Genomic DNA, 27,499 nt, shown 5'->3' on the forward strand with positions numbered 1-27,499 from the left:
CCTTTTTCAAGGTGCCTCCAGAACTCAGAGTGGCTGTTCTCAGATCAACACATTCTCAAGGTGCATTATCCCAAACTCAGCGTGTCGGAAGACTGCCTGTACCTTAACATCTATGCACCGGCCCATGCAGACTCTGGCTCCAAGTTCCCCGTAAGGAGGCCTGCCTTGCTGGGGGCTCCAGTTGGCAGGTTCTGGGCCTGGGACCCAGGCGGAGTGGCAGGATGTCTGGAATCAGATCTAGGCCCCCACTGGGTAAAAGGGAAATGCAATCACTTGACATGTCAATAACTTTCTTAAAAAATCATTCTAATGACAGATTTACTTTATCTCCTTTTCTGATTGCTTCCTTATTGGCAGTGACTTGATCTTTGATTTTGATTTTGTTTTGTTTTTCCCCTCTGTTGGGTATTTAATGGTCTGTAAACATGTAGAAAAGACTCTGTTTCAGAGGACTCTGATTTTTCAGCTTGGGAAATCCTCTTTTAAAGAGGAGAAATGCCTTTTTCAAATTTTCTGTTTTCAATGAAGAAAGTCAGGTAAGAATGTGAAATGTTTCACTTAAGAATGTGAAAGATCACTGTACAAGTGAGTAGAGAAGGTAACTCTACCATCTAATTTTGAACCACAACCTCTATCACCCTCTCTCCCCTTGCCACTGCAATGGAGACTCGCTCTGTTGTATCGTAACAGCAACACCTATTGAGGGCTGACTATGTGCCAGGCACCGTTCATTATCTCATCTAACCCCCACAATAACCCAGTGGGTGAGGATTATTGGACCTATTCTACAGATGAAGAAGCTGAGGCACAGGAAGGGCATAAGTGACTTGGTCCATGTTATATACACAGTAAGTGGCAGATCCGGGTGTCAAAGCCAATGCTTTGTCCAGCTCTCCTTTTTCCTCCGTGGCTTTCTTCTCTTTTCCTGCCCCAAGAGTTGTAGTCACTAATATGACCTTAAAAAATAGAAGGGGAGGGATTTATTATTAAGTATATAAATTGTGATAATACCATTTGAATGTTTGATGTTTCCTGGTCCCAGTTTTTCTAATCAGTATAGTAAAGCTTCCATACTTCTCTTCCCATTTTTCCCTCCTCTCTTCTCTATTCTCTGTAAGTAGGGAAAAGTCTTAGAAAAGCAGCTTTTCCTCTCATATATGGCTTACAGTGATTTCCATCCTCCTGTGGGTCAACAAGTTCAAAGACATTTAGTTAATATTTTCTGAGCACTTGAAATATACCAACATTGTTCTATGGCCTTTGGATGAAGAATTTTATTTAAACCTAATGATAACCTCATAAACGAGATACTTTCATTCTTCACATCTTACAGATGAGAAAAACAAACCTCAGAGAGGTTAAGGAAGCTGCTCAAAGTCACACAGCTAGTCAGTGGCAGAGCTGGGAATCAAACCCAGGCACTCGTATGCCAGAAGCCACATGCTTAATCCTGGGCGTTCTTCAAAAGACAAAAACCTCTGATGCTGTTTGGAAAAGAAAGTGAGACATTCATATTTCCCTAAAGAAAAAATGTCCCAACATGCATGGCGAGGGGATATGGGTGCCTGGTGGGCTGACTGGAGAGTTCCTCTCCCCTCCTTAGGTCATGGTGTGGCTCCCTGGGGGTGCCTTCGAGACTGGCTCAGCATCCATCTTCGATGGGTCTGCCCTGGCTTCCTACGAGGACGTGCTTGTTGTGGCTATCCAGTACCGGCTAGGAATATTCGGCTTCTTCAAGTGAGTCTCCCCAAGTGATTGACACCCCTGATCCCCAAGGGGCAGCTGGATAGCAGCCACAGGGGGTTCAGTGCCCAGCAACCTAAGGAGAAATGAGCCTTTAATGACACTGAACAAATTTGGCCCAAATTAGTTAGGTAATTTTAGCGGCTATAACATGTAAACCCCCAAGTCTTAGTGGCTTAAAACAATAAAAATCTCCTTCTTACTCAACTAAAATCCAATCAAATGTTTCTGACTGACAGATGTTCTTCTGTGTGGTCAATCAGGGACCCAGGCTCCTTCCATCTTGTGGCTCTGCCCTCCTCAAGGGCCCCAGATCCTCTTGGATCTACTGTACTTGGACAGCAGATGGAGAAAGAGCATGAAGAGGATGGTCTTTCTGGGCCAGCCTGGAGGTGGCGATTATCACTGTGTTCACATACAACTGGTAGAACTCAGTCATAATAGCCACACCCAACTGCAAGGGGGATGTGTGCCCTAGAAGGTGAGGAAACAGAGTGTGTGAGCAGTTTGTAGTCTCTGCCATAGGGCCCACATCAAGGCTCCTCAGGCGCTCACCTGAGAGTAATCACACCATTGCATGGCTTCCTTTCCCCCAGTAACATCGAACATGTTTCAGGTGCTCACCATGAGCCAGGCATGGTGTTGTGCACTTGCTATGCATCCATTATAGCTCACACTCAGAATAATTCTATGAGAAACATACTGTTGTTATTCCCATTTTACAGTTGAAAAATAGAGGCACAGAGAGGTGAAGCAACTTCCCAGAGGTCACAGAATAGAGCTGGGGCTCTTGGCCACTTTCATTATCCTACTTAGAACATGGCAGAACCTAAGCCCTGGCCAGGATGCAGTGTGAGCCAAAGGAGTAGTGAGAGGCCATGGTCAGAAACTACAGGGAAGGTGGCAAGGAGTCCAGCGTGAATCCTACCCTCGAGAGACTCTGTGTCATGGGGGAGATAACACAGGGACACAAATACCCTACCAGACAGGACATGAGTAATGCTCTGAGGGTGAGAGGTGACGGAGCTGTAGGAACAGAGGGAGCTGCCAGAAACCAGCAAGGCTTCCTGAGAGAGGTGGAATTTGAATTGCACCTTAAAGATGAGGTTGGGTTTGGGGAGGAGGGGTTGGGAGAAAGCACACTTGGCAAAAGGAGCTGTCTGAGCAAAGGCTGGGAAGTTGGAAAGAAATGTAGCAGCATCTGGGCCTGGAGCAATATTTGCAAACTGGGCTTTGCACACATAGCATGGGGAGGTGGTTATGGGGCTGCGGTGGAGGCAAGAAGGCCTGAGAGGGGTGCCCTGATTACACTTTTAGCAGGCCTGTACATTGGGATTCTGCCTAAGATTCCTTCGACAGAAAGTTTTCCAAAAATTCCTTATAATGTCTGGGTTCTAGTAGACAGGTAGGTGAGGATGTAACCGGAGATGGATGTGAAAAGGTAGGGACAGGTCTGATTGGGAAAGACCTTGAATATTAGGCTGTGCACGGCGACTGGTTTTTATTGGATAAAGAAGGAGGGACAAGCGACTTCCCTGGTGGCACAGTGGTTAAGAATCCGCCTGCCAGTGCAGGGGAGATGGGTTCGAGCCCTGGTCTGGGAAGATCCCACATGCCGCGGAGCAACTAAGCCCGTGGGCCACAACTGCTGAGCCCATGTGCCGCAACTACTGAAGCCTACATGCTTAGAGCCCGTGCTCTGCAACTAGAGAAGCCACCGCAATGAGAAGCCCATGCACCACAGCGAAGAGTAGCCCCCACTTGCTGCAACTAGAGAAAGCCCGTGCGCAGCAATGAAGACCCAACACAGCCAAAAATTAATTAATTAATTAATTAAAAAATATATTTTTAAAGAAGGAGGGACCCAGGAGTGCCCTGCAGAGCAGTATAATAGGAAGGTCACTCCAGAGCAGAGCGCAGGCTGGGCTAGGGGCGCCTGGCCTTCAGATGGGGAGTCCGGTAGGGAGGCTGCTGTACAGCATAGGTGCAGGTCATGGGGTGAAGCAGGCCGGAGGGATTGCTAACATGTACATGGCACTTGCTGTGTGCCTGCACCGTCAATCTTCACAACAACCATGTGAAGCAGGCACCGTTATTAGCCCCATTCAGACATGAGAACATTGAGGCAAAGCAAGTTAAGTGACTTGCTCAAGGTCACCCAGATCATAAGTGACCAGATTATGAATCAGGATAAACAGAAATGGAGGAATGGGGACCAATGTGGGGCCTATGATGGAATGGAGGTAAAATTGGCAGGGCATACGTGGCTCCTGACCAGATGCGGAGGCTGTGGGAGAGAGAAGACGGAGTTAGGGCCAGCCCAGGGGTCATGGACAGAGGAAGAGAACCAAGGGGAGGAGTGGTGTGGGGGACTGGAGGACAGAGGAGGAGTAGACTATGATCCCGGGGTTACTCTCATACATGGTGGGTACCACACGAATGTTTTGGTCTAGGCGTTTCTTTGATTCTGTGTTTTTCCCCTTGTTTCCCCATTAATTGTCCACTCATCCTGGGAAACAGGCTATTCTGCAGGGGCAGCAGCATGGAACATGGTTAGGAGCATAGATCCAAATCTGCAACTTTCTAGCTCCTGGGCAAGGGATTTAACCTCTCTGTGCCTCACTTCCTGTCTGTGAGAAGGAAACGATGAATCCATCAGTATCCTTAGAACATGCTTGCGGATATCATTGATGGGCGTGGGGGTGACGTGAGCTGTGGCTGCAGAGAAATGCAGCCACTGCCCAAACCACTTCCCAGCAGAGGGTGGTGGGGCATGGGGTGCCAGAATAAACTTCCCAGTCCCTCAGTATCCCACCCTGAACCCCCGCTGGTGTCTCCCACTGGCCACAGTTCAAAAAGGTCAGTCTTTTGAGAACAGCGTGGAGAAGGGTGAAGAGAGGACCCAGAGGGATAAAGGAGAAAGACCAGCACCACCTACCTCACAGTGTGGGAGGATTATAGGAGCATCAGCTGTAAAGCCCTTGGGGCAGCATTGTGCACGATGCTGCAGCAGCTGCTGTCATTATCATTATTATTCATTTAGTCATTCATTGGAACCCCTGTGCCCAGGGAGGTCTTGCTTCCTGGTGCAGACCAACTCTCAGGAGCAGGACTTTTCTGGAATCTATGGATTCAGGGGAGCCTATGACTACCCTGAATTGCACATATAAGATCGTCTGTGCATTTTTCTGGGGTGTGGAGCTATCATCAGATTCTCAAAGAAACCCAAATCCCAGCAGAGGGTGAGAATGAAGCCTGGTTTTCCCAGCTGCCCCAGGCCTCTGATTCTCAGCTCCTTTCCAGCTGAGGTGGCGATGCCCTGACACCAGCCCACGGCCTCTGCAACCCACTCCCTGGGCTGTGAGAAGCAGACAGCAGCCAACTGAGCATTCTCACCCTGCCTCTTGTCCACAGCACAGGGGACAAGCACGCACTGGGGAACTGGGCCTTCATGGACCAGGTGGCTGCCCTGACCTGGGTCCAGGAGAACATCGAGTTCTTTGGTGGGGACCCACACTGCGTGACCATGTTAGACGAGTCAGCAGGAGCTATAAGTGTTTCCAGCCTTGTGAGTTCTTCTCTTTGGGACTTGAAGGAACCTCGGTGTCACCTCATTTTTGAGGTGACAAAAATGAGGACAATGAGTCATACACGTCTAATGGCTGCTTTCATGTTGAACAAACACTTATAAACACATTGCCTCCCTCGAGCCTCACAAATACATCGTGAGTTAGGGGCTCAGTCTCATTTCAAGGATGGGGGCGTGAAGGAGCTAGCACTCCCATGGCAGAATGCTTGACCTCCAAGTTCATGAGGAACCTGGGGCTCGGAGAGGTTAGAAAACTTGCCCAAACCTTCGCAGCTAGTCCTTGAAACCCCCAAACCAGGACTTTTTCCCCTCTAAGTTTAGAGCTCTTAAGAAGGCTTCCTGGGAAGTTTTCTTTAAAGAAGGGCTGGGTTTTGTGTGTGATAGGTGGGGAGCCCCCTGGATAACTTTTCCTGGGTCTCCTGTGTTCTCTCTCCAGATTCTGTCCCCCATGGCCAAAGGCTTATTCCACAGAGCCATCATGGAGAGTGGGGTGGCCATCATCCCTTACCTGAAGGCCCCTGATTACGAGAGGAATGATGATGTAGGTATATTGTTAACTCTTCTCCAGCTTCCTCTCCTTGGTCAGGAGAGAAATGTGCTCAGGTGTCCATAGACCATGTGCTTGGCTATCCTTACTGACCATGACCAAAGGATCTGATGTTGGCCCAAGGTGACCCCTGTTGCTCCATGGAAGGGCTGGTTCAATAGGAAATGGGTCCAGGTACGCAATTCACTACTGCTGGTGTGCATGAGTGTGTATGTGTGTGTGCATGTGTGTGTGTGTGTATAAGCATATGTGTAATAGTTCTTACATCTTATCCATTACTCTTTGCTTATGATATATAATTCAGTCCTCTGTATTATGTACGGCTTTTCTCCTGTACTAAATCTACTCCACCTAGAGTACTATGTTAAGAAAGATTCTGAGGTTGTTTCCAGCTCAGTGTGAAATAATGCTGTGACTGATAAATGCTGTCTGGCACGAGATTGTGGGGGGAAGTGAGGCATATGCCCTAGATATTTGTCATCTATCATCTTGTCTTAGTGCTGTACCAGATAAGAGGACCTAGAGACCAAGGTCTCTATATCTTTCATGTCCCAGCATAATGTCTGGTGTATATTAGGTGATTATAAATGTTTGCTGAATGAATGAGTTCGTGAATGAGCTGATTCATTCAATGAATATTAATTAAGCCCTGGACTGTGGAGCCATCTCCTGGGTATTATTCACTTTAGTGGTGCATTTTCTTAAACACCTTGTAGAAAATAACAACTTACACCAAGAGTGGGAACATGGAGTTATAATATGGTAAAAAAAAAATACCCTCAATACACAGGGAATATTGATTTTGGTAACATGATATATCAAGCTTTTTTTAGTCTGTGCATTCGCCACACACATATTGAGTGCTCATTGTTTTCCCTGCTCTATTTTAAGACCCATGGGTTTATAAGTGGAGAAGACATATACTAACTTGAGAAGACTATAATCTTTTTATGGCAAGGATTTTTAACCTGGAATCCATGGAGAGTTTGAGAGGTGGTCCTAGAACTCCTACAGTTGTATGGAGACTCTGTTTGTGCATTTTCCAGAGAGAGAAGGTCTATAGCTTCCATTGGATTCTCAGAGCATCCATGACTCCCAGAAGAGTAAGGACCACCACTCTCAAGGGACAAGTTCTACACATGTGGGAAGTCCAATGACAGGGCAAGAAGGAGTTTAGCAAAGAGCTGGGTAGAGGAGGTGAGGACACTTGGAGTAACAGGAGATTAGAAGAGGAAGGGGCTCATGGGGGCTGCAATGGTCTAAAAGAATATCCTGGAAAAGATGGGACTTGGGCCTCAAAGAATGAATGGAATTGGTGTAGAGATAGAAAAAGGATGCTCAGGTCATGTTCAGATGCTCCAGGCTGGGGTGGGGCTGGAGCAGAGTTGATAAACTGAGATCGATCCAGCTCTGGTGATTGCTAAAGATGACAAGGAGCGTCAGGCAAGAGTGTAAGGATGATGCAGTGCCAACCTGTCCTCAATGTGTGCATTCCATTATGGGCACATGGGGGTGGGGAGAGGCAGCAGGCTGGATTTCATATATAAAGCACCAGCCTGGGGCTGGATTGAGGACATTTTCCAACTTTCATTTTCCTGGAGGCTTTCAGTCCTGTGCGCTGACCTGTTCCTTCTCTGGAAATAGTTGCAGATGGTTGCAGATATTTGTGCTTGCAACGTGTCAGACTCCGTGGCCCTGCTACAGTGCCTGTGGGCAAAATCCTCCAAGGAGTTGCTGAGCATCAACCAGGTGAAGAGGGAGGGGAGAGTTTGGGGACAGTGTTACCCTTTGAATGGAGTGATAGACAAATCCTACCACTCTCTTATTTATTTTGATTTGGGACTTGGACAGATGGGGTTTGGGGATTCATAATAACGGCTGTAAAAAAGCAATGTGGCGTATAGAACCCTTATAGGTAATTTAAGGACATTGACAAGCCAGGGTGCTGCTTAGCTTGGATAAGACCCAACAAAATACAAAGGTTGTCCCTATATCATTGAAGGCATCTCACTGGGAAGAGAGACCACAGTTGCTCCACAGGCCACTAGAAACTAAAGTCCAGATCAAGAGCTGGAAGCTGGGAAGCCATTTTGGCTTGAGATGACCAAGAACTTTCTAAAAACTCAGCTGTCTGAAAAAGGACCGGCTCCTTTAGAAGGCAGTGAGATACCCACTTCTGTAGGTATGCAAGCAGGGTCTCCATGACTGCTGACAAATTTCAATCACTGGATGATTCGTTGGACTGGATGATCTTTTATGTCTAACCTTCCAATCTTGAGACCCTCTGGTAGTCCTTGAGAGAATGAGGTCCTTACCTGTTTGATTCTAACATTTGTTAGATAGTTACTTGGCATGGATTGAGAATCTGCTGTGAGTTTTACTAGGGTCCAGGAAATGGGTAATAAGTTCTTGACCCAGTGTAGTGTGAAAGCTCTGTTGTGTGCTCCCTTCTACCCCCAGTCCCAGAACAGAGACCTAAAAAGAAATCACGAATAGAGCCAGGTGTTGCTTCCTAAGACCCAAGAAATATCCATCCAGATCCAAGGCCCAGTGCTGAGGAAGACACCTCAGGAAGATGCTCACACCAACCCACACTACCCTGGCCATCCCCTCCCCTCACCACTCTGCCCATTGCATTTGGCTGGTGGTTCCACACTTGAGCATGCATCAGACTCACCTGGAGGGCTGTTTGCTGGGCTGCACCCCCCAGAGTTTTGTATTCAGCAGGTCTGGGATGGGACATGAGAATTTGCATTTCTAACAAGTTCCCAGGCGATGCTGACGCTGCTGGTCCAGGAGCCATGCTCTGAGATCCGTTGTGCAGGGGTATTATATTTCTTAGGTTATTACTATTATTATCCCTATTTAGCAGATGAGGAAATTAAGGCCCAGAAAAGGTGAGCCCCTTTGCCTAAATGAATGGCAGAGCTGGCCAGGCAGCACTGATGTGTTGGGATGGGCCAAGAGTGGCTTATTTTTCCCTTCTTAATGCCCTTTGCTATAGTGGGTTGGCTCAGCTAGGCTAGGGTTTGGGGACAGCAGATTTCATGAAGAGAAACGGCTGCCGATTTTTCTCTTCTTCCTTATTTCAGAAAACCAAGTCTTTCACTCGAGTGGTTGATGGCTTTTTCCTTCCTCATGACCCTTTAGACCTATTGGCTCAAAAATCATTTAAGCCAGTTCCTTCTATCATCGGAGTCAATAACCCCGAGTGTGGCTTCCTGCTGCCCATGGTAAGAATTCCTGCTGTGCCTCCTTCTGCTCCCTCAGCAGTGAGGCAGCTGTTTGCTTCACACTGGGTACTCCCAGAGATTTCACCCAGCGTTATGAGGGCTGGAGCCCATCACCCAAGTACGCAGCTTGGGTGTACTTCTCATCTTTCCTCTCTCTGAAGGAAGAGAACTGTGGATTGGGGGCAGCCGTAGCAAGTGTCCACCCTGCTCCTCGTATAGGTTTAAAGAAACAACTCTACAAAAAAATAAGAGAGGATTGGACCCATTTGAACTTTGTTCAAAACATTACGAATGATTGTTTCAAATAAGCACTGCTACTACCTCAAAGGTGAAACTCATACAGGTTTAGAAAACTTCAGTCCTTTACACTCTCATGTCCAGCCTTGGTTCTGGTATTTAATTTCCAAGAACGCTCTCTAAGGCAGTGCAAGTTGCAAAATTATTGAATTGTTTCATTCATTCAACAAGTATGAACCAAGCATTTACTGTGTGCCCTGCACTCATAAAAAACCAGCATTCGGCAGTGAGCAAGTCACATGGTTCCTGCTTTTTTCCAGCTTACATTCTCAAGGGGAGAGACGGGTGACATGTAAGATTGAAAGCATGGTTTCAGAGAGTCTAAGTGCTAGGAAGGACATAGACTGGGAAGAGGAGGCTTCTTTAGGGAGGGAAGCAGGGGTCAGGAAAGGCTTCTCTGAGGAGGGATCATTTGAGCTGAGGCCTGAATGCTGAGTAGGAGCCATGATTTCTTGACCCTGTGGTTTGAGAAGACCCTCCCCATTCAAAATAAGCTTTTCGTCTGTCCTCAGAAGAGCAGAGTGCTCAATTCTTAGTATATCAAAGCTCATTTCTGCAGACCAACCTCTACCTTGCAAGCTGGGGGAAGTGCGGTTATGAAATACAGAAGTTTGTCAAGTTATAAGGCTAGTTGGTGACACTCTAGAATCAGAATCAGAACCCTGAGTTCACTGAGCTGTCAAAGGCATGTTCTGGTAATTATTAATTTGACACATAGAGCAATGTTTCGGGGTAAGTAGGGTTGGGGATTTTTTCCCTCGTTGTAAATGAGGCAACTGAGTCACAGGCTGTGGCTTAAGTTAGGTCTTTTAATGCTTTCTGGGTCTGTGCTAGAAAAAGGAAGGCAGCTGCTACTGATAATAGCCATGCCACCATAACCACTGTGACTGAGTGCCTTCCATAAGCCAAGTGCATGTTGTCTGTGCAACTTGCCAACAGGCATTATTATCCCCATTTTGCAGCTAAAGAAACTGAGACTAATGTGACTCTTAGCTAGAGAGGAGACAGCAGTGTATAGATTTTGTGTATTTAGGCTCTGCCTGTAAATGCTGAGTTCTCTGTTTATCTGCTGTGTGACCTTTAGGGAGCTCCCTAACCTCTCTGAACCTCTGTTCCCTCATCTATGAAATAGGCTAATGTTATTACCCACCTCACAGGTACACATCAGGTAGCCTGGCATATAGTCTAAGTGCTCAGTAAATGTTAGATATTGGAATTATTCAAGTGGGAGACCAGAACTTGGTGCCCAGGTCTGCATGCACAAGAGGCTGCATGGGTGCTGTCATTCCGTGTGACCATTGCTGGTTGTTTGAGACCATAGGAAATCTCCAAAAACCAATCCTAGCTCCTGAACGTACATAGAGGGTTCTTGTAGTTAAAATGTACTTGTGGATTATTTCAATGACTCTGGGAGAAGACAGATATGTTTAAATATCTGTCATGACTCGTTACCCCAAGATTTTCAGCAGAAAATATACCAGAGAAATTCATTTGACAAGTGAATACTACTTCTACCCCCTCATGTTTTTAAGCTGTGATATTGACTAGGGAAGGGTCATTTTAAAAACAATTGCTCGTAGCTCTTACTCTGTACCAAGCAGCCCCTGTGGTTTTAACCATCCTCTCTGCAGCCTCACTAAGCTGCCTGCCCCTGACAACTGCTGGCTTCTGAGACTCTAATGACAGAGGTCTTTAGAAAGAGAGCAATAAATAAACCACTAGTTTTGAGATTTTCAACCTCTCTTTTAACTTGCTGTTGAAGCCAAGTGGTGGCCTGTATTAGTTTCCTAGGGCTGCCATAACAAAATAACACAGACTAGTGGCTTAAACGACAGAAATTTATTTTCTCAGTGTTCTAGAGGCTAGAAGTCCAAGATCAAGGTGCTAGCAGGTTTGGTTTCCTCTGAGGCCTCCCTCCTTGGCTTGCGGGTGGCCGCCTTCTTGCTGTGTCCTCACAAGGTCTTTCCTATGCGTGCGCACCCCTGGAGTCTCTGCACATCCAAATTTCCTCTTCTTATAAGGACATCAGTCGGACTGGATTAGGGCCTACCCTACCGTCCTCATTTTAGCTTAAAGACCTCTTTAAAGACCCTCTCTCCATATACAGTCACATTCTGGGTGTTCAACATAGGAATTTGGTAGGGGACGCACTCAGTCCATAACATGGCCTTCCACAGGGCAGCCACTCAGCTCCCACAAGACTGCAGGTATGACAGGGAGTGGCTGCCTCTTATCAAATGTGAGGAGAAGAAACTTCGTTGCTCAACCAACCCACTGAGGCTGCTCCTTACACATGGACCCCTGGGGGCTGAAAGGGTTCCTGCTCTTGCCAGCCTCCCCTCTGAAAGGCAGGTGTCTGGGCCCTCAGGGAGACCAGTTTCCCTTCTGATGACCTGCTGTGCTCACAGAGGGGGCACCTGCTTCTTTCCACAGAAGGAGTTTCCTGAGATCCTCGGGGGCTCCAACAAGTCCCTCGCCCTGCAGTTGATACACTCAATCCTGGTAAGTGAGCCTGACTCTCCAAGATCCATTCATTTCACAAACCTCCTTGGGTCACACACAGGGGTAGCTCTGGGGGTACAGATCTTCCTCATTCGTTCATTTAGTAGATCTTTACTAAGCAGAGTTCTGCAATCCCTTATCCACAATCTCAACATCCAAATCGTGCTGACAACCCAAAGGTTTCTTGTAACTCACATGGCAGCCAAAATTGACCTAGACCGATACGTAGCCATTGGTCTTTATTGTTGCTATACGTTCATTCACTTTATCCCACCATATGTTTCTCTGTGGGCATATTAATGGGGGGGCTGTGGTGCTGCCTCGCCCCCCACCCCTGAACATATCACATAATATGCAGCATATGTACTGAATTATCTGTCTACGAACGGAAAAGCTCTGAATTCTGAAAACCACCTGGGACTAGGGACTCATATTCACTACATACCTGCATATCAGCCAGGCACTGTACTAGGTTCTAGCAATACTGAGGACCATTACTCACTCTCTCCCTGCACTAGGGATATAGAGATATATTTATCCTAGACACTAGGATATAGAGATGGATTTCTTTCCTTCCTTCCTTTCTTCTTTGCATAAACATTTATTCAGTGTGTATTTTGTGGCAGATTCATTTCATTCATTTTTTATTGAACAAATGTTTCTTATGCATCCACATGCCCCAGAACTTCCCGAGGCACTGGGTGCAGTGATAAGCAGGCACTCCCCCTGCACTTGAGGGACTTAGAGACTGTCGCGGTGGATGGACATGACCGGGCACTTTGGTACGGTGCTGTACACACCAGAGCAGAGATGTGTTCGAGGCCCTGTGGTGCCCGCAGGAGGGAGCAGGTGGCTTCCTCGGGGAGGAAGGCTTTGGAGGATGAATTAAGTGTGTCTGGTTAATGGAGGAGCAGGACTGAGGGGAGCCAGAGGAGCTGAGAGGACCAGTTAGGAGCAGAGAAGTGTAAGGAGATCAGTGGAAGAGGCTGGCTGCAGCAGGGGAGGATGCTGGCAGCTGTTTCATGCTATGGAAGGAATAGAAAGTTTATTCTGGGGGCTGGGAACAGAAAAAGAGAAGCATGCTTTGACTTCCACTTTAGAAATAGCCCTATGGCTGCAGAGTGGCCCAGACTGAAGGCAAGGGATCCATCAGATCCTAAGGCTTAGAGGGGATGTTTGGTGAGTCTTGGTTGTCTGGTGATGAGAGTTGAGATGAAGGTTTCAGATATTTAAAATATGTTAGACAGAGGAATTTCTCAGGCTGGATTGGAGATGGCCTCATGGAGGAGGAGGCCATTGATCTGGGCCTTAGCGAAGGGGAACATTTGAGCAGGAGGGCATTTCAAGAGGAGAAGGTATCTTGAGCTAGGTCCCAGCAGGTGGGAAGTGGGGTGTGTGGGAAGCTGCAGGAGGACTAGAAGGGCACGCAGTCTCTCTTCCTCCCAGTAGCAAGGCAGGAAGTACTTTCCAAATGGTAAGTAGTTTTCTCATGCAGAAGCCATAGTTTTGCTCCAGAACCCTAGGGGTCTGCACTGTGACTGCCCAGCTGGGGCTCGCCAGAGGCTCCACATGGCATATGTACCCCCCTTGGATACCTCAAGCACCAATGTGTCTGCTGGTCCTATGGGCCACGCAGGGGAACTTGCACCAGAACCTGGACCTGCTGCAGAGCCCTCACTTGCTCTGGGCCTGATTAAAAGCAGTTGGCCTTCAGAGGACCCAGTGAATGCGTCCCAGCAGCATTCCCTGGCGTGGTATACGCTGCCTCCAAATCCCAAAGAAACCTACGAAGGGCTGTGCCTTTGTCTTAGTGTTAGGGGGTTGAGGTGCAGTAACTTTTCCCAGTGTTCCCCAGAGCACCAGACTCCCAAGAACATCACCAATGTGGCAGACCTTGAACCTTTATGATGTTTCCCTTCCATCCTCTGGCATTTGTGCTGGGGCCACACTGAAGGACTGAAGACTGGGAGGCAGCCTGGTGTCAGGTCAAAAAAGCATGAGATGGGGCTTCCCTGGTGACGCAGTGGTTGAGAGTCCACCTGCCGATGCAGGGGACATGGGTTCGTGCCCCGGTCCAGGAAGATCCCACATGCCGCGGAGCGGCTGGGCCCGTGAGCCATGGCCGCTGAGCCTGCACGTCCGGAGCCTGTGCTCTGCAATGGGAGAGGCCACGATGGTGAGAAGCCCATGTACCGCAAAAAAAAAAAAAAAAGCATGGGATGCTCTGTTAAAGGACTTGGCAATGGGTTTCAGAGGGAACTGACAGAACTGAAGGCCTGCTCTGTGCCAGGCAGCATGCTTTTCTTTTTGTATCTTGTGTGATCCTCTGAACAACAATTGTTGTTGAACAACAACAACAATAAATAAACAACAATTTTTTTTTTTCATAGAAGAGGTAACTCCAAGAGACCAACTCGCTTAGATCAAAGAGTAAAGGTCTGGAGACAGTGCTGGTACCAGGAGCAGGGCCAGCCTCAGGAGTGTGCAACCTGTGTAGTTCAAAGGGCCTCATGCTTAGAAGAGTCCTATACTTGGTTGAATGTTCTGTTGTCACGACCTTGAAATTCTTATAGTTTTTGAACAAGGACCTCACATTTTTCACTTTGCACTGGGCTGCACAAACAATTTAGCCAGATCTGCCCAGGGGTGGCTGTTTCTGAAATATTTCAGAGAGGCGTGCATACTGTGATTAGAGAATGAGATTTGGATGCAGATAGACTTGTGAAGGAATCATGGTTCCACCACTTTGGACAAACCACTTAGCCTCTCTAAACCTCAGTTCCCTCACCTGTCAAATGGGGCTGATTTTGATAGTTGCATCATAGGGTCACTGCGTGGATTAAATGAGACAATGCATGTAAAGCACTTAGAATTTTGCCTGCAAAGGCAAATGTTTGACTGTTGTTGCTGTGTGTTGGCTATTGCTGTTGACCTAGATCTCTTGCAACCATGATGTTTTACAGCACATCCCTGTCCAGTATTTATACCTTGTGGCTAATGAATATTTCTACAACAAACACTCTGTGATTGATATACGAAATCGCTTTCTGGATTTGCTTGGAGATGTGTTCTTTGTGATCCCTGAGCTGGTCACAGCTCAGTATCACAGAGGTGAGTCTCCTAGCACCGCTCCTCCTGCAAGGCTGGTGGCTGCAGGGATCCCTGTTGCCTGCTGACTGTCTACCTGCCTTGCCCTTCTGTTCCTTTGATGAGAGGGAGTTCCCAAGGCTGTCTGGGATATAGCCCTGCATGCTGACCTTTGCGGTTCCCCTGCCTTTCAGAGTTCAGGAATGTTGATCATCTCCTTGTTGTTTATATTCCTTCCCCTTCTTCAGGACCATGTAGAAAAGTTCTACCCCTCCATATTTTCTGGGGCCTGGACCCCACTTTCCTTCCTCTTCGGAAGTATCTTCCCAAATGTCTTAACTCTAAGCAGTAGTGGAGCAATCAGAAAGAGAAGGTTACTCGTGGGGAAGCAAACCTGCCCTTCTTTCTTTTTAAACAATTTTTATTTTTATTTATTTTTTAAATTGAAGTGTAGTTGATTTACAAAGTTGTGCAAATTTCTGCTGTACAGCAAAGTGATTCAGATATATATATATGTGTATATATATATTCTTTTTAATATTCTCTTCCATTATGGTTTATCACAGGATATTGAATATACTTCCCTGTGCTATACAGTAGGACCTTGTTGTTTGCCTATTCTATATATAATAGTTTGCATCTGCTAACCCCAAACTCCCACTCCATCCCTCCCCACCCCCCTCCTGCTTGGCAACCACATGTCTATTCTCTATGTCTGAGTCTGTTTGTTTCATAGATAAGTTCATTTGTTGTCATATTTTAGATACCACATATAAGTGGAATCTCATATGGTATTTGTCTTTCTCTTTCTGACTTTCTTCACTTAGTTTGATAATATCTAGGTCCATTCATGTCGCTGAAAATGGCATTATTTCATTCTTTTTATGGCTGAGTAATATATATATATATATATATATATATATATATATATATATACACACCCTACATCTTGTTTATCCATTCATCTGTCGATGGACATTTAGGTTGTTTCCATGTTTTGGCTATTGTGAATAGTGCTGCTATGAACATAGGGGTGCATGTATCTTTTTGAATTATAGTTTTGTCCAGATATAAGCCCAGGTGTGGGATTGCTGGATCATATGCCAACTTTATTTTTAGGTTTTGTTTTGTTTTGTTTTTTTGCGGTATACGTGCCTCTCACTGTTGTGGCCTCTCCCGTTGTGGAGCACAGGCTCCGGACGCGCAGGCTCAGTGGCCATGGTTCACGGGCCCAGCCGCTTCGTGGCATGTGGGATCCTCCAGGACCGGGACACGAACCCGCGTTCCCTGCATTGGCAGGCAGACTCTCAACCACTGCGCCACCAGGGAAGACCTATTTTTAGTTTTTTGAGGAAATTCCATACTGTTTTCCATAGTGGCTGCACCAACTTATATTCTCACCAACAGTGTAGGAGGGTTCCCTTTTCTCCACACCCTTTCCAGCATTCGTTATTTGTAGACTTTTTAATGATGGCCATTCTGACCGGTGTGAAATGGTATCCCATTGTAGTTTTGATTTGCATTTCTCTAATAATTAGTGATGCTGAGCATCTTTTCATGTGCCTGTTGGCCATGAGTATGTCTTTTTGGAGAAATGTCTATTTAGGTCTTCTGCCCATTTATTGATTGGGCTGTTTGTTTTTTTTGTTGTTGTTGTTGAGTTATATTAACTGTTTGTTTATTTTGGAAATTAAGCCCTTGTCAGTCGCATCATTTGCAAACATTTTATCCAAGTCCATAGCTTGTCTTCTTGTTTTGTTTATGGTTTTCTTTGCTGTACAAAAGCTTGTAAGTTTGATTAGGTCCCATTCGTTTATTTTTGCTTTTATTTCCATTCCCTTGGGAGACTGACCTAAGAAAACATTGTTTCAATTTATGTCAGAGAATGTTTTGCCTATGTTGTCTTCTAGAAGTTTTATGGTGTCATGTCTTATGTTTAAATCTTTAAGCCATTTTGAGCTTTATTTTTTTGTATGGTATGAGGGTGTGTTCTAACTTCTTTGATTTACGTGTGGCTGTCCAGCTTTCTCAATGCCACTTGCTGAAGAGACTGTCTTTAAGATCTCAGAATGTAGGGATTGCAGAACGAATGGATTAAAAAAAAAGTAATCCAACTATGTGCTTTCTACAAGACACTCACTTTAGAATCAAAGATACAAATAGGTTGGAAGTGAAAGGATGGCAAAAGGTACATTCCATGCAAACAGTCACCAAAAGAGAGCTGTAGTGGCAATACTTAAATCACACAAAATAGACTTTAAGGCTAAATAGTTACAGAGAAATTGTTACAGACTAAAAGAGACAGAGAAGCACATTATATAAGGATAAAATAGTGAATCCATCAAGAAGATATAGCAATTAAAAACCCAGACGTACCTTACAACAGAGCCCCAAAATATATGAAGCAAAAAATGACAGAATCAAAGGGAGAAACAGACAGTTTTACATTAATAGTTGGAGACTTCAACCCCACTTTCAATACTAGAACAACTATACAAAAGATAGACAAGGAAATAGAAAACTTGAACAATACTATAAACCAACTACATCAAACAGAAACATAAAGAACACTTCACCTAACAACAGCAGATTGCATATTCTTCTCAAACATCCTCAGCTATAGACCATATACTGGACCACAAAACAAATCTCAGTAACTTTTAAAAAGATGTAAATCATACAGAGTGTCTTTTCCAACCACAGTGGAATGAAGTTAGAAATCAATAACGAAAGGAAATCTGGAAAATTCACAAATGTTTATAAATTAAACGGCACTTTTTTATAGTTTAGAAAATTGTGGCAAAATATGCATAACAAAAATTTTTACCATTTTAATAATTTTTAAGTGTACAGTTCAGTGGAATTAAAGTTCATTCACATTATTGTGCAACCATACCACTGTCCATCCATCTCCAGAACATTTTCATCATCCCAAATTGAAACTCTGTACCCATTAAAAAATAACTCCCCACTCCTTCTGTCTCTATGAATTTGACTATTCTAGGCACTTCATATAAGTTGAATCATATAATATTTGTCCTTCTGTATCTGGCTTAATTCACTTGGTGTAATGCCTTTAAAGTTCATCCATGTTGTATCATGTATCAGAATTTCATTCTTTTCTAAGACTGAATAATATTCTATTGTATGTATATAACACATTTTGTTTATCCATTCGGCCATCAATGGACATTTGGGCTGTTTCCACCTTTGGTTGTTGTGAATAATGCTTCCATGAACATTGGTATACAAATATCTGTTCAAGTTGTGGCTTTCACTTCTTGGGGTGCATACCCAGAGGTGTAATTGCTGGATCATATAGTTATTCTATGTTTAATTTTTTGAGGAACTGTCCTATTGTTTTCCACAGTGGCTGCACCATTTTACATTGTGCATTTATAATGCACAGGGTTCCAAGTTTTCCACATTTTTACCAACACTTGTTATTATCATTTTTAAGTAATAGCCATTGTAATAGGTGTGAAATGGTATCTTATTGTGGTTATGATTTGCATTTCCCTAAGAATTAGTGATGTTGATATTGAATATCTTTTCATGTGCTTATTACCCATTTGTATATATTCTTTGGAGAAATGTTTATTCAAGTTCTTTGCCTATTTTTGAATTTAGCTGGTTTTTGTGTTGTTGTTACTGAGTTTTAGGAGTTCTTTACGTACTCTAGATATATTAATCTTTTATCAGATAAATGATTTGCAAACATTTTCTCCCATTCTGTGGATTGCCTTATTATTTTGTTGATAGTGTGCTTTGCTACAAAATAGTTTTTAAACAACAAACTCTTAAATAATCAATAGGTCAAAGAAGAAATCACAGGGAAAATCAGAACATACTTTGAGATGAATGAAAACAAAACCACAAGATTCTGAAACTTATGTGGCATGGTGAAAGCAGTGCTTAGAGAGAAATTTATAGCTGTAAGCGCATACATTAAAAAGCAAAAAAGGGCTTCCCTGGTGGCACAGTGGTTGAGAATATGCCTGCTAATGCAGGGGACACGGGTTCGAGCCCTGGTCTGGGAGGATCCCACATGCCACGGAGCAACTGGGCCCATGAGCCACAACTACTGAGCCTGCGTGTCTGGATCCTGTGCTCCCCAACAAGAGAGGCCACGATAGTGAGAGGCCCACGCACCACGATGAAGAGTGGCCCCCGCTTGCCACAACTAGAGATAGCCCTTACACAGAAACAAAGACCCAACACTGCAAAAATAAAAATAAATAAATAATAAACTCCTACCCCTAACATCTTAAAAAAAAAAAAAAAAAGCAAAAACGATCTCAAATCAATAACCCAACCTTCCACCTTAAGTAACTAGAAAAATAAGAGCAAAGTAAATCCAACCAGAAGGAAGAATATAATAAAGATTAGAGCAGAGATAAATGAAACAGAGTATAAAATCAATAGAGAGAATGGATGAATATAAAATTTGGTTCTTTGAAAAACAACAGAGACTTCCCTGGTGGCGCAGTGGTTAAGAATCTGCCTGCCAATGCAGGGGACACAGGTTTGATCCCTGGTCCAGGAAGATCCCACGTGCTGTGGAGCAGCTAAGCCCGTGTGCCACAACTACTGAAGCCTGCACACCTAGAGCCCATGCTCTGCAATGAGAAGCCACCGCAATGAGAAGCCCACGCACCACAACGAAGAGTAGCCCTTGCTCGCTGCCACAACTAGAGAAAGCCTGAGCGCAGCAATAAAGAGCCAATGCAGCCAAAGATAAAAGTAAATTAATTAATTTAAAAAATAAAAATAAAAGTGTTTATTGAAAAAAAAAGAAAAACAACGAAATTGACAAACTTTTAATCAGACTGACCAAGAAAGAAAGAAGACTCAAATTAGAAATGAAAGTGAGTGCATTACTACAGACATTACAGAAATAAAAAGGATTATTATGAATAGGTATATGGCAACAAATTAGGTAGATGAAATTGAGAAATTCCTAGAAACACAAAAACTACAAAAACCAATTCAAGAAGAAATAGAAAGTCTGAATATACCTATGACAAAAGAAATTATTGAATCAGTAAGCAAAACCCTACCAACAAAGGAAATCCCAGGACCAGTTGTCTTCACTGGTGAATTCTAGCAAACATTTAAAGAAGAATTAAAACCGATCCTTCTCAACCCTTTCAAAAAAGTGAAAGAGGAGGGAATACTTCGTAACTCATCCTATGAGACCAGTAGTACCCTGATAGTAAAGCCAGACAAAGACATCACAAGAAAAGAAAACTATAGACCAATATCCCATATGAGCCTAGTTGCAAAAATCCTCAACAAAATCCTAGCTACTGAATCTAGCATATTAAAAGGATTGTATACCATAATCAATTGGGATTTATCCCAGGAATATAAGCATGGTTCAATATATGAAAATCAATCAATATAATATACCTTATTAATAGAATACAGGAAAAAACACACAATTATCTTATTAGATGCAGAAAAAGCATTTGACAAAATTCAACACACATTCATGATGAAGACACTCAACAAACTAAGAATACATAGGACCTTGTTCAAACTGATAAAGGACTTATGTGAAAAACCCACAGCTGATATCTTACTTAATGGTGAAAGACTGAAATCTTTCCCTAAGATCAGGAACGAGATAAAGATGTTTCCTCCCACCATTTCTATTCAAGTTCTAGCGAGGACAAATTAAAAGGAATCTAAATTGGAAAGAAAGAAGCAAAACTGTCTCTATTCACAGATGGCATGATATTATGTGTAGAAAATTCTAAAGAATCCACAAAAAACCATGAGAGTTAATAAATTCAAAGTTTCAGGATACAAGATCAGCATACAAAAGTCAGTTTTATTTCTACACACTAGCAGTGAACAATCAAAAAATGAAATTAAGAGAACAAATTCATTTAGAATAGCATTAGCATCAAAAAGAATAAATTACTTAGAAATTAATATAACCAAGGAGGTACAAGATATGTGCACTGAAAATTATAAAACATTACTGAAAGAAATGAAAGAATAAATGGTTTGGAAGATTTAGATTTAAGATGGCAATACTCCCAAATTTAATGCAATTCCCATCAAAATTCTGACTTCCTTTTTTGCAGAAATGGACAAGCTGATCCTAAAATTCATATGGAATTTCAGGGGACCCAGAATAGCCAAAATAATCTTGAAAAAGAACAAAGCTGGAAGACTCATATTTACTGATTTTAAAGCTCACTTACTACAAGGCAATAGTAATCAAGGTGGTGTGCTACTGGCATAAGAATAGACAAACAGATCAATGTCCAGAAATAAACCTATATATATCTATGGTCAATTGATTTACACAAGGCTGCCAAGACTATTCAATGGGGAAAAAATAGTCTTTTCAACAAATTGTGCTGGGACAACTGAATAACACGTGCAAAAGAAGGAAATTGAACCCTACCCTCACACCATAATCAAAAATTAACTCAAAATGGTTATTTGTAGAGAGGTGGATGGACCTAGAGACTGTCATACAGAGTGAAGTTGAGTCAGAAAGAGAAAAACAAATACTGTATGCTAAAACATATATATGGAATCTAAAAAAAATGGTTCTGAAGAACCTAGGGGCAGGACAGGAATAAAGACACAGACATAGAGAATGGACTTGAGGACATGGGGAGGGGGAAAGGTAAGCTGGGACGAAGTGAGAGTATGGCATGGACTTATATATACTACCAAATGTAAAATAGATAGCTAGTGGGAAGCAGCAGCATAGCACAGGGAGATCAGCTCGGTGCTTTGTGACCACCTAGAGGGGTGGGATAGGGAGGGTGGGAGGGAGATGCAAGAGGAAGGAGATATGGGGATATATGTGTATGTATAGCTGATTCACTTTGTTATAAAGCAGAAACTACCACACCATTGTAAAGCAATTATACTCCAATAAAGATGTTAAAAAAAAATAATTAACTCAAAATGGATCAGAGACCTAAAGGTAAGAGGTGAAACTGTAAACCTCTTAGAAGAAAACAGGGTACATTTCTATGACCTCAGATTTGGCAATGGATTCTTAGATATAACACCAAAAATATAAACAAAAAAGAAAAAACTTGGACTTTATCAAAATTAAAAATTATTGTGCATTAAAGGACAATATAAAGAAAGTGAAAAGACAACCCACAGAATGGGAGAAAATATTTGCAAATCATATATCTGATAAGGGTCTATTATTCAGAATATATAAAGAACTCTTACAAGTAAACAAACAAACAAACAAAAAGCCCAAACAACTCAAATAAAAAATGGGCAAAGGATTGAATGGACATTTTTCCAAAGAAGATATACAAATGGCTAATAAGCACATGAAAAGATGATCAACATCATTTGTTATTAAAGAAATGAAAATCATAACTACGAGATACCACTTCACATCCACTAGAGTAGCTACAATAAGCAAACAAACAAAAAACAACAACAACAAATCCAGAAAATAACATGTTGTTGAGAATGTGGAGAAATTGGAACACTCATATACTGCTGATGGGAATGTAAAATGGTGCACCCGTTGTAGAAAACAGTTCGGCTGTTCCTCAAAAAGTTAAACGTAGAAGTATCAACAACCCAGCAAATACACTCCTAAGCAACTATACTCCAATAAAATTTTTAAAAAATAGGTGGTCAAACAAAACTCTTGCATGAGTGTTCATAGCAGCCTTATTGTAACCAAAAAGAAGTAACAACCCAAATGTCCATCAATTGGTGAATAGATAAACAAAAGGTGGTGTATATCTATACAATGGATTATAATTTAGCCATGAAATATTGATACGTGCTACAATACGGATGAACCCTGGAAAAACTAAGTGGAAGAAGCCCATAAAAGGCGATATGTTGTGTGATTCTATTTATGTGAAATGTCCAGAGTAGGCAAATCTATAGCACCATAAAATTCCCAAGGGCTAAGGGGAGGGGTGAGTGAGGGAATGACTGCTTGATGGGTCTGGGTTTCTGTCTGAGGTGACGAAAATGTTCTGGACCTAGATAGTGGTGATGCTTGCACACATTCTGCACGTACTAACAGCCACTGAATTATACACTTTGAAATTGTTAAAATGCTGACTTTTATGTTGGTGGATTTAAAAAAATTACTGTGAAGAAAATGCAAAAGCGGGCTTCCCTGGTGGCGCAGCGGTAGAGAGTCCGCCTGCCGATGCAGGGGACATGGGTTTGTGCCCCGGTCCGGGAAGATCCCACATGCCGCGGAGTGGCTGCGCCCGTGAGCCATGGCTGCTGAGCCTGCGCGTCCGGAGCCTGTTGCTCCGCAGCGGGAGAGGCCACAACAGTGAGAGGCCCGCGTACCAAAAAAAAAAAAAAAAAATGCAAAAGCAAGCCACAGACTGGAAGAAAATATTCACAATACAAATCTGACAAAAAATTCAAATCCAGAATAGAAGAACTCTTACAGTTCAGTAGTGAAAAGACAAATAACCCAATTACAAATGGGTAAAAGGCTTGAAAAGACATTTCACTAAAGAGGATGAATGAAAGCAAAATGCACATGAAAAGGTGCTCGACATTGCCATCAGGGAAATGCAAAGTGAAACCAAAATGAGGCAACCATTTACACCGCTAAAATGGCTAATATTAAAAACTCAAACCATATACCGAAAAGTATTGCCAAGGATGTGAAATGTTCAGAACTTCTGGTGGGAATGTGAAATGGTTACAATCACCCTGGAAAACTGTAAGTTTCTTATAGACATACACCTACCCTGTTACTCAACCACAGAAAAGACTTGTATATGGATCTCCACAGCAGCTTTAATCATAATAGCCCAAAATTGGAAAGAGCCCAAAATGTCTATCATCAGATGAATGGATAAGTAATTTATGGTATATTCATGCAGTAGCTTACTACTTGGTGATTAGGAGTCAATTATTGATACAGGCAAAGCATGGATGAAGCTCAAAAGCATTATGCTGAGCAAAAGAAACAGGATACAAAAGAGTATATTTTGTGTTATTCCATACAGAGTTCAAGAACAAGCAAAATTAATCAATTGTGATAGGAATAAAAACTTTGGTTTTCTCTTGGTAGAGTGACTAGAAGGAGATACAAGGGAACTTCTGGGGTGATGGAAATGCTGTGTATCCTGCTTGGGGTGGTGTTTACATGAACGTTGCATGCATTTGTAAAAACTCATCAAAATGTACACTTAAAATCTGTGCTTTTTATTGTCCATACATGATACTTCTATTAAAAGAGAAATTGAGAGGAAAGGAAGCAGAGATAATAAGGCAACTTCACTGTAAGGCTTGCTAGAAGGAATTTAGAGAAATAAGCCAGTAACTGGAGGGGAAGTTGAGACCAAGAGTATGTATTGATATGTTTGTGTGTGCTTCTGTGTGTGTGTGCCCATATGTGTGTGCATATATGTGTGCACACGTGTGTGTGCTTTAATGAGAGACTTTGTAAGCATGTTTGCTACTGATGGTGATGATCCAATAGAGAAAAACTGATGATGCAGAGAAAGAGGGGAAATTACAGAGCAAAGACCTTTAGAAGAGAGGTGAAGAAACATAGGATGCAGCAGAGCATCTTGGTAGCAGGAAATAATTTTGTTCTGTTTTCCCCAGACAGTTGAACCAGGGTCAAACAAAGGAAGTCACAAGGAGGTAGATCTCGGATCAGCATAAAGGGTTTTTTTTTTTGAGAAGTAGTACTGTTGCCCTCTCAGGCCACCCTGAGGGGTAGTGAGTTCTGTCTCCAGGGGCACGAGGGCCACTGTAGCAGGAAACACTAGCCTCACATTGTCTCTGGGCTGTTCCACCCACGAGCCTGTGGATCCCAGACTAGGTGGACGGAAATGCAGGGCCAGCCCCTACTGCCCGCTGCATGCATGCCTGCCACAAACCCTTCCTACCTTTCTGCAGATGCCGGTGCGCCTGTCTACTTCTATGAGTTTCAGCATCGGCCCCAGTGCTTAAAGGATAAGAAGCCACCTTTTGTCAAAGCTGATCATACTGATGAAATCCGCATTGTCTTTGGAGGTGCCTTCCTGAAGGGCGACATTGTCATGTTTGGTTAAGAAACTGGCTTCAGGGGCTCCTGCTCTTGCAGGAACACGAGCTTGGGATGAGTTGGGGAGAAGATGAGAATCTCCATTGTTAGCGTGAAGCCTCACCAACCGCAACACTATGCAGGGGCTGGGAGGACTGGCAGGGTGGTTTACAGACACAACCTTTCCCTGGAGAATGTCTCCACTCGTAGTTTTAGAAAAAAGGGCCATGAAAAAGAGGGGCCAACATTTGCTTGATGAGTGTTTTTCTCTGGACTAAAGCCTATAGGGGTGGGCACTTGGGGGCACTCATGCAATCTGATTTTTTTGGAAAAAAAAACAACAACCCACTTACTTCCTTCTCTTTGACACCTGGTCTCACCCTCCCTGCCCTTCCCAGAGCTCCTGTGAGGCTACCACTCAGGGCTTTCAAAGGCAAGAACCACATTTTTCATAATTGCAGCTGAAAGTTGTCTGGATCCAGGTGATCTAATGTAAATGCTTGTGAACTATTTCTGGTGAGGTTAGCTCATTTATTCCTGAATTTATGACCTGTTCAGTGCCTAAAATAATAAGCCAATCAGATGAGGTTATCAAAATTTAAAAAACCATAGGAACTACACATGGGAGTTATGACTAAACTATTTAGTTAAAAACTTGCACAGTGTAGGCTCTTAACCAGTTCATGCTAGCCGCTCCATGAAAAGGACAGAACCTCTCCTCTAGAGTGTGTCTGTGCAGTGCGGTTTGTTCATCGTTTTATTTATTCTTTCTTATCTTATAATGCCAATACTAACAGAACTACCTCCTAGGTTGTCATAAGGATTAAATGAAACAATTCTCATAAATCATATGGTGAGTGCTTAAGAAATATTACTATTATTATTACTCAGTAACCATCAGTGAACCTGTACTATGTGATGGGCACATGGACTCTCAAAAATGGAAAAAATGAACAACATATATATGTATCAAAGGGTTAAATTCCTTGATATCTAAAGAGCTCATAAAATCAATGAGAAAAACACAACCCAGTCAAAAACTGGGTAACAGATATAAATAGTTTATGGAAAGGGAAACATGTGGCTTTTAAACATAAAAATCCATTCAACCTCGCTCATAGCAAAGAGGATTAAAAACTAACCTTGACCAAGGACTCATTTTTCATAGATCAAGGTTGGCAAGAACATTTTACATAATGTATTTGAGCAGGTGGGGGAAAATTGATAACCTCATATGTCAATGGAAAACTCTATCAAAATTTAAAATGTGTGTAGTTTTTAGCCCAGCAATTCAACTTCTGGAATTTTTTATGCAATTATACTTCCACATGTGCAAAAATATACACACACAAACACACACTAAAACATTGCTTTTACGAGCAAAAGATTGAAAAAAATGTCAAGACCCATCAATACAGTACTGGATACATGAATTATAAATTTACATATATATATTTATGTATTGTATATTTATAGAGCAATAAATGGAGCAGTAAATGGAAGGTTTATAGGCAGCAATATGGAACTAACTCCTGGATACAATTTTAGTGAAAGAGAAAGATGTATAATGTGTGTCCACTGTAGCATCAAGTATGTTAAATGTGTCTGCTTAAACCCTCATGCACGTCTAGACTCCTTCAGAAGTTCACTCAAGAATGTGGTAACAATGGTTGCCTCTGAGGCTGGTAACTCGGTGACTAGAGGGAAGAGACGGAGAAACTTACTTTCATTAGATATACTTCCTGCATTTTGAACTTTGTGCTTTAAGCAGTGTTACATTTTCAAATAAAGAAGTACAATAATTGATTGATCGAGAGAGAGAGGTGTCTCTGTCCCCAAGGAACTTGCAGTCCCGTGGAAAGGGCAGGAAGAGCATTGGATGGTCAGGGAAGATGTGTGTTCAGCCTCCACCATTTGGAACCATGATTCTTCAGGCAAGTCAGTATCTGCAAATACGCGATGAGTGCAGTGAAACGGCTGAGCAGGAACATGTTGCGATATTGGGCTAACTTTGCTCGGACTGGTTAAGTGAACCTCCCAGCTTCCTCCGTAACCAGGTATTTGAGGCTGAAAATCTCTCACTTCCAGGAATCCTAATGGGGAAGGCCTGCCCCTGTGGCTGGCCTACGATCAGACCGAGGAATACTTACAGCTGGACTTGAACATGAGTGTGGGACAGAGACTGAAAGAGCTGGAGCTGGAGTTTTGGACGGACACCCTCCCCCTGATGATGTCCTCTTCCAGAATGCTCCTTGCTTCTCTTTCTTTCTTAACCTTCCTTTCTCTGCTCCTGCCTTTCATTTTCTCTTTTGCTCCTATCTTTGTGTGATTCTGGTTTTCCTTTTCCTTCTGTGGTTTCTCCCACAATCATTAGCTTCATCTGTGTTTAGCTACTTTATGGAGTCAACTGCTTTAGCTGATGTTTTGGGAACTTGGGGATGATCGTTAAAGAATTATTTTCAACGTCAAAAAACGCAATT

The 27,499-nt window shown here is 43.1% G+C and overlaps 1 protein-coding gene across 1 annotated transcript; it reads left to right on the forward strand.

The window, feature by feature from the left end:
- On the forward strand, positions 1-27,348 carry CES5A (carboxylesterase 5A). The gene is given in 11 exon segments (XM_032614811.1): positions 1-150; positions 1,604-1,737; positions 5,158-5,311; positions 5,769-5,873; positions 7,524-7,628; positions 8,972-9,112; positions 11,843-11,911; positions 14,875-15,022; positions 24,893-25,042; positions 26,959-27,042; positions 27,086-27,348. Coding segments are annotated over 10 exon segments (1,350 nt in total). The 5' UTR covers positions 1-150; positions 1,604-1,606.
- Positions 27,349-27,499: the final 151 nt, after the last annotated feature.

This window comes from Phocoena sinus, chromosome 19, assembly GCF_008692025.1.
Source record: "Phocoena sinus isolate mPhoSin1 chromosome 19, mPhoSin1.pri, whole genome shotgun sequence".
NCBI classification, from domain to species: Eukaryota; Metazoa; Chordata; class Mammalia; order Artiodactyla; family Phocoenidae; genus Phocoena; species Phocoena sinus.